The sequence below is a fragment of the Mercenaria mercenaria genome, chromosome 13, assembly GCF_021730395.1.
Source record: "Mercenaria mercenaria strain notata chromosome 13, MADL_Memer_1, whole genome shotgun sequence".
NCBI classification, from domain to species: domain Eukaryota; kingdom Metazoa; phylum Mollusca; class Bivalvia; order Venerida; family Veneridae; genus Mercenaria; species Mercenaria mercenaria.
In genome coordinates this window covers 78,240,916-78,249,694 of record NC_069373.1, presented here as the reverse complement: position 1 = coordinate 78,249,694, position 8,779 = coordinate 78,240,916, and the positions used below count along the sequence as shown (strand labels likewise).

General features: G+C 33.5%; 1 protein-coding gene across 1 annotated transcript; it reads right to left on the bottom strand.

Moving 5' to 3' along the window:
* Positions 1-293: 293 nt before the first annotated feature.
* LOC123529284 (uncharacterized) lies at positions 294-8,371 on the bottom strand. The gene is made up of 5 exons (XM_053522404.1): positions 8,043-8,371; positions 5,508-5,571; positions 4,577-4,750; positions 4,000-4,182; positions 294-3,513 (listed from the first exon to the last, which is right to left on the bottom strand). The coding sequence occupies exons 1-5, from the start codon at positions 8,355-8,357 to the stop codon at positions 3,293-3,295; spliced, it is 957 nt and encodes a 318-aa protein (XP_053378379.1). The 5' UTR covers positions 8,358-8,371; the 3' UTR covers positions 294-3,292.
* Positions 8,372-8,779: the final 408 nt, after the last annotated feature.

Sequence of the window (8,779 nt, the reverse complement as noted above, 5' to 3'; positions counted from 1 at the left end):
AAATGTGCGCGCACGCAAAGCAGACTTTCAACCCAAAAGGTGCACCAGAGTTAACACCCTTAATATTGTTACGCTATGGCCGATGTAGTCTTTAGGGAAACTTCATTTATCTATGATATAGTCGAATTTGTAGAAGGCAATTGGCTAATAGCGGCAGCTTTTGATAGTGTTACACTATGGCTGAAGTAAACCTTTGGGGAAACTTCTATACTTCTATAATTATGTTAAACATACAGGAGGTAACTAAGGCTGGCAGGTTTCCTTGTACTCAACAACAGAAATTGTCAACTCCTTTAGCAGTTAAACTAAAGTTTATTAAAATAAGAATTTCCACAGAAACAGTTCATGTTCAGCAACAAATATCATTCAGAAATACACACAATAATCTGTAAACATTTCACAGTACACAAGAATAGTGTGATAATAAGTTATTTTACCTATCAGGACTAATCTTCATTAATGATAATAATTAAACCCTGCCTCGAGATCTGGTAAATTTTGATAACTGACACACAAAAGAGCAACAGTTAAATGAAGATCCAATAAAAAATAGCAGTTTTATTCAGTTAAGAGTTTAAAATGCTTATCAAAAGTTAAAATACAGCAGCTATAAAAACACACCAGGTGAGACAATCTTTGTATAAAATTTGTTAAGCTTCTTTAAATATTTCTGTAGAATTATTAAGTATAACAGCCGCTCAAGGCCAGAGATTTAAGATTGCGAACCCTGAAAACACAGTGGAGTATTTATACCTCCCAAACTTCACAAAAATAAGTGTGGAAGCGCACACTAACATGTGAGGATATGTGAACTCCACACAAAGAAATGTGAATCAAGTTTCACACAAAATACTGTGGAGTTGTGGAAGCTGTGAACTGTTGCCTGACTGTTAGGAAACAAAAGCCAATATTTCTATTAACACTTAAAGGATCATAATAAATATTAGTATGAAAAGAAAGAAAAAAGAATAATCTAAATGATTATACAATCAAATTTCCTTTTAAGGGAGTATCTTGCAAGCAATGTAAATGACATTTCACACAACAATGTAAATGAAATCTAGCTAAGCAACTACACACAATGCATTGCAAATACATCAACAAAAACATGTCTGCAAAACCAGGAAGTCACCTGTTTATTAACAAGAACTACTGCTTATGTGAATTTATAAAGTAAGTGGGGCTGTTCTAAGACCAAACTAGATAAAGAATTACTTAAAATAGCCTGTAACCTTGTCATAAAATTACAGTTAAGCTTACAGCCCCATTCAGTAAAGTAGGTCACTGTATACTGAAGTATTAAATTATCACTCTTTACGCCAATCCATTATGAAAATGTTTGCCTCGATAACAACCTGGAAGAATTTGAAACTGGTTATCTGGGGTTACAAATTAGACCAAATCATAGATACCTTAACAAATACATGAAATCTAGTCATGAGAAAATCTAAGACACATTCAAATTTGGATTGTGTCGGTTCAGATACAAGGTCAATAAGTCAAATTATGAAAAAATCCTTGTTAACACACCAGATGTTGATTTTGCAGTTGATTTACATGATTACATGAAACCTGGCCATTTTTTTTGTCTAAATAAAATCTAGGTCATTATTTCAATATTGAGTCATTGAAGTCAAATATAAGCTTCACTAGTTGAAACCATATAAAAACTTAACACTCTCGATTCCACATGTTTAATCTGATAATGAATATTGTTCAGACAGTTTATTTACAAGAAGTATAGGTCAAGTTTGAAAGCGAATTATTTGTGACTATTCTAGCATAAAACTGCTGTTCTTGTCACTTTTCGGGGGTGTTTTAACAGGAGAGAAAACGTGTGTTAACAGAGAGATTCTCGCGCTCGCGTGCTGTTATAACACTTTTTTATATATGCGCGTTCCGTTGCAAAGCGTAAACGTCATTCGGCCCCAAATCGGATAATTCAAAACGAAATGACGTCAACGTAAAAAGCAACTCAGACATTCCCGCGCATTTCTTGGAAATTTAATTACGTTGAGTGACATTGTATTCATTTATCAGTTTTTAAGCGTTTTATGCTAGAATAGCGTTAGCGCATGTTTATTTCGTGTTATAACATCTGCAGAATCCCTCGGGATACGTTGGTACCCTCACACTAATGGGCTCGGGCACCAACCAATCCCTCGGGATTCTGCAGATGTTATAACACGAAAAAACATGCGTTATCCCTACATAAACTAGGTCACCGGGTCACAGAAAAGCCTTGTTGGTACTCTAAAGTCTCATTTTCTACCGGAAATGAGTGAAACCTGTTCAGAATGTATTATTTTATGAAATTAAGTTCAAGTTTGAAACTTGGTCATCTGAGATCAAAAAGCCATTCACTTAATTAACTGAAGCTGTCTGGGATATACTGTATAGGAGCAAAATTCTTAATAGAACGTCCGAATTTAAAGCTATTGATGATGTCTGACTATGAGCTTAACTTAAAATCTCTTTCACAGGTACATCCATGTTCCCATAGATCAGCTGATGGCATATCGAAAATTTCTGTCTTGGCAAATATTATTGGATACATTTACTCATGCTGTAACATGTAGTGTAGTTAGGATTATATTATCTAAATTAAGGCAGACAAAAGAAAATCTTCAAGGGTCCTAGCATGTCTACCACTACAGCCATATACAATTTTAACATACTGCGTACGCAATGAATGTACCGCTATGACAACATATTTGTTGCAGGGTTACTTTACAAAACCATTATATTTGCTGTTTCTAGCCGAGGGAAATATTTAAATTTTGCTAATTCAGTGAGCATTATGTTGTATCCATCTCGGGACATGGCTTTCAAGTTACCCCTTCAATGTATCACACTGACAGTTAGTTGAATACACATCAGTATATATCATATGAATAAAAATAATCTTTCTGATAATCTTCTAATTCCAATTAAAATGTAAGGATCACATTGTTAGAAACTGTTGTTTTTTTGTGTGAAAATATTAATAATTCCTTGTTTAATTACTTCAAAATGAATATCTACGTTAGACTGATTCGATACTTTATCAAATTATTGTATTAATGATACCGTGAAATCATTAAATTTCGTGGGCATGAAATTTTGTGGTTTTGGTCAAAACGGCAATTTCGTGGGGATATGAATTCGTGGATTTCAACTTTTGAACATAAAATGAATGGGAATTTTACTTGTTCGTTGGGATTAAATTTCGTGGATTGACTCAACCACGAAATCCACGAAAATTAGTCCCCCACGAATATTAATGATTTCACAGTAATTCAAGAAGATAACTTCAGTATTCGCATATAAAAGGGTATTGAGCAGAACAGGATGTGTCGTTCCACCTGTAAACTCCAACTTCTTCAACGTACTGCAAACGTACACATTGCTGATGGTCTGATTTATTTATGTGCCAGAATTTTTGCGTCGTCGGCATGCTTTCTCCAACTGTAAAGTTGCACTTTTTGGAAAAACAGTTTCCGTCTGTCCAAAAGTCCTTTTTACCTTCATAACCTATAATAATCAGGCATAAGCTACCTAAGTAAAACATTACAAATATGTTTACTTTCACTTGTTTGAACACTGACTTGTTAATATAAATATGACCCTGCCAACATCAAGAACTGGCAACTAACAAATTCTGTACAGATATCAACAAAGCTTTATACGCGGCTGTTTAAGTAGTTCTTTTAGACTAGCAATTAAATGACAGCATGAAGTTATGTTATGTAATACTTACAACACAACCTAAAAGGTCTTTAAATGTTGATTAATTTTTTTATCAATTTGAAACGCATAATTCAAAATTTGAAACGCTCACGTGCACACGAAGCAGATGTATTACTTCACCACTTCCTGTATATAAAAACAATGGATAAAGATAAAGCTTTCAACAATTATAACACGCCTAATTTGTTCCTGAAACATGCCTTGTAATATAACTGTTGTGTTGCAACGATATAGAGAATACGAGTATAAATGTGTGCTATTTTGTATTACCCGAGCATGAAGTCAAAATGTTTGAGACTGCATCCATTTTCCACTCTTTATCAAGCACCACGAGATGTCCATTCGGTTCATTTGCACATGTGTTTGATGCATTCTCATGACTTTTGCTATTGTTAAAAATCTTTAGTCGGAAATCTTCTTTAAGTTCAATTATCCCGATTTCGTTGGGGCATTCTGCAACAGGTAATAAATCGTATTTACTTTTCAGTTTTAATGTCCACAAAAGCTTCAGTAATTCGCAAAACGTTTCCAGTTATCTTAACGACAGAGAAATTTCAGATACAGTTATACAACAGCTTTTAGAAATTTAGAATTTCTGTCTAGTCTCAACACAAATACAAGACATCACAACAAATTATTGCGTCGCTCGAATCAAGAACTGAGGCATCAGTATTTCTTGAAGTTTAGAGACTTCAAAAGAAATTCTAAAAAATCACATATAGCGAGGCCTCTACTACTGAAACCCGATACGTACTAGTACTTATTTGACTTACAGGAAATATCTCTCCGATACAGACACTTTAAGTAAACAAAACAATGTATAGCAATGTTTTATTAAATCATTTACCTTTAAGAACGCATGATACATTGCGGCTCCAGATTCCTTCTTTCAAGCACTCTACAGATTTAGTGTTGTTCTCTTCGATATATCCATGATTACACTTGACGGCTTTCTTTGAACCAACTTCATTTTTATTTCCCAAGAACTGCCCATTTCTGAGGTATGGTTGTGGTTTACATTCTATTGATATACGAAAATCATAAATATACTTATTTACTTTCCCTTTCAATTCATTATCTTAGTCTATCTGGCATTTCAGCTCCAACGGCAATGTCTAAAACAGTATTCGGGTTACTTAAATATCAATACTCGGGCAGAACAAATCTAATACACTGACAAACATCTGACTTGTTTTCTTTGTAAACTTGAGTGTTAGATGCACAAGAAGTGTTTCCTGTTGACCTTTCCCAATTTCAAACTAATGAACATGCCAGTATAGCATAAAGAATATTCTAAACTTGACTTAACAAGTTTACATTACCAAGCAAAGTGCAAATTTACAGCAAGGTTATGCTGTAAATGTTACATTTTAAAAATCTTTAAAATGTTCGTCAAGGTCTTTCTTTTGTGATTCAACGCTTTTTCTTTTCGTAATTTTCTTACATAAGTGTTTTTAGGGTTTTGGTGCGCGGATTACAAATAACATTTACTACATAATTTTATCTTCTGATATTGCCTAGAATTTAAACTCTTTGCATTGGTTTACATACCGTTTATCACTAAGGATTAATTTGTTCATAATACTTTATTTTAATTCATAACTTCACTACCTATGTTAAATACTAAGGACGAATTCTTAAATTATCATGTTAGAGGACCATATGTTAGACTGGCTGTAACCAAATATGTTTAATTTATTATTTTTGTTACTATTATTATTTATTATTATAATAATAGTAATTATTATTATTGTTGTTACTAGTACTATTATTATTACCTTTCACTGTACAATGTTCAACTCCGGCAATTGTTTCGAATACTTGCCACTCTCCACAGCTATCCTGTAAACAGACTTTTAAAATGCATCATTTGCAATAATTACATTGCTAAAATCTATATACGTACGGTAAGCATCTTGATACAAAACAGAAACATTAAATCTCAAAGTATGAGCAATTTACATCCTGCCAATTGCAGATATAGCCCGCCCAGCATTGACACCCCTTGGTTTCGAAAATCTGTAAATTCAGACAAAACACAATACATGTTTCCTTTGTAATAGTTGGTTTAAACAATATTTGATTTAAAATATGCATTTAACTTTATATATACATATAGAGTAATGATTAGCCGCAAGCTTGTATTAGAATATTTTTTTCTGTATATTAATAGTCTCCTCGGCACAGTTTACTTTCCGATTTTAGTGTGTTTCGCATTGACTTTATTAAACTCATTGAACAAAATTGATAAAATGCGAGGCGATTTTATTCAACGAGTTTAATAAAGTGAATATGAAAAGACACTGATGTAATATCCTCTATTTAATGGCAACTCGTGAGTGAATTTATTAGAACCAACGTTATACTTTTAAGATAAAATATATATAAATTCCAAATAACGTTAAAATCAGCCTGTAATTGTGATCTCTTAATATGCAAATGTCTCAGAAACAAGCACAATGACTAAATTACACAATTATGTATTATACATATCAACTTTCATATTCAATAATTGCAAATATGTGATAGCAGTTTATAATTGAAACGGCAAACGGTGTATTGTATGTCTGTTTACTAGAATAAAAGTAATTATCCAAATATAGAAACCGACTAATAACCTGCTGTTATAAGATAACAGCCAATAGTAATATGTGAGATGCCACCATAATCAACATATGAGGCAAATGTCTGATGTAGAACGAAGCTACAAGGAACCTAATACATTTGTTATGCTTCAGCTCACCTAGTGTATATATCAAAATCAAAGTACTGATAGTACAGTACTGATGGAAGGTGATTTATGTTAGTACGTGTATAAAAAGAATCCATTCCAAAAATGGCACAAGCGCTAACAGCGCTTTGATAGTTAGAAACCCAATACATATTGGATTTGATTCGGCTGACCATATCATCAATATGATGCTGCAATTTGGTGATATATAAGTTATCCATTCAACGACCCTGTAAAGTAAAAAAGATGTTATTCGTAGTAAATTACCGCGCCATTTGTATATATTTAAAGTATTTTGAACTATTTTTTACTGGACATGAGTACTTGTAAGTTTGTGATCAAGTCCACTGCCTCAAAGGTGGTGATAGAATAGGCCAAATTTTTCGGTCTGTAACGATAATGACGTCAGAGGTGGTAAATTATTCCGCATTGAACTATATTGTACAGCAGATAGATACGAAATAGTTGTGAGGCAGACTGTTACTGATAAAATTCTACGCGGTTACATAGAGAAAGTGATTTTCCAACAAGGGAGTCATGCGATAAGTTTATTTCAAACATTGAACTCTTGGATTATACCATCTAGATTATTGGAAATTATTACTAATATTCTGTTCCTTTCATTTACTATTTCAATGTCTTCCTCGGGGCCTTATTTGCCAAGTGGTAAAGGTCGCTGACTTCAAATCACTTGCCCCTCACTGATGTGGGTTCGAACCCCGCTTGGGGCATAGAATATTTCATTTGAGGAAGCCATCCTGCTGGCTTACGGAAGGTTGATGGTTCTATCCAGATGCTCTCCCGTGATGAAATAATGCACGGAGGAGCACCTTGGGTCTATCAAAGCTAGGAAGTTGCAATATGACCTATAATTGTGTCGTTGTGAAGTTAAAACCAACAAAGAATAATAAAAAAAGCCAGTGTCTTCCTCAAACATGTTAGTGCCGTAATTCTAGTTTTTCAGGTGGACACTTCAATGATTTTATTCCACATTGACGCGGGAATTTATATTCTCTTGCAGATATAAAACATTTTTGAATTGCAATTTTGGTTTATATTAACATAAAACGGAAACTTACAAAATGTGTTACCTAGTATAAAAGCGCAATGTGGCATTTTTATGAACATTTGAAAACATGTTTATCCTGAAGTTTCAAGACCTAAAATTTCAAACACAACCTGAGAATGCTAAAATTTTATACGGAGAATACGTATACTTTTATTTGATAACTAGCACTACTTGATGAATCAAACAATAATTTCGCTATTCATAAACATATTTTCTAAGATGTTAAATTTGCTTCTGTTAGGATGTTCTATGACTTGTACTAGTACTAGAGAATTTATATTTGGCGAGAAGTTAGATTTTGTTTTTAAATTGCCGGTGCTTCTTACTTTATATGATATTTATACTAAATTAAAATGTACGATGCAAAAAATATAAAGCTACCAAAAAGCATGGAATTTTCCGACAACTACTCTTTGTACTGAAGGCTTCAATAGAAACCAAGCTAAAAAACAAATCGATAAAAATATTTTTAAGAAAGAAATGAAGTTAAATTAGAAAGATAAACCATCAAACCTGCTTTAGTCCGTGTATGTCATCTCGCATTATCATGATACAATGGTTATCAGAAACAGACGGCGTCGAACTCTTCATATGAAGCTCGCATAACCGAAGTACACGCTTATACCCTACAACTGCGCAACTTTTTCTTCGCGCGCATTCTTCAACACACTGTTCTAAGGAACGTTCAACCAACGTTAGGAATTTCGAGTCCTGCGGTGGACATGCGTTTAATTCTTTAACGTCAAAAGTCGTCGTACATAACACGGCCGCTGTCGACAAAAATACAAAACATATAAAAGAAACGAGGAAAAAACAACAATTTTTCATTGTAGAAATTAACTTCCAACACTCAATAATCCGTAAGGAATAGAATTCAGATTTTATTCCTGATGTCAGATGCATATTTAGTTATGCATCGACAACGGTAGATTTTCTCTCTATACCGTAAAAATCCTAAAAAACGTGCGTATTTTATAGAAAAGCATAAAGAAATTTAAAAATCAGTTACAGATTGAAACACAAAATCAAAGTGAGATTCGAATAAACTGAACTTAAAGAAGTGCGCGCCGTGAAATTGATGGTGTAGTGGATAATATAAGGTGTTAATAGTTTTTGGGTTCAAGCTGCAGAAGAGGACGACAGTATCAGTACCTTTTAAGCGTACGCTAGTGTCTTTGTATTTGAGATGGGCGAAATTTTTCCCAATAATAGAATTTCGTCAAACTCTGGATATTGAAGGGCAATGATCT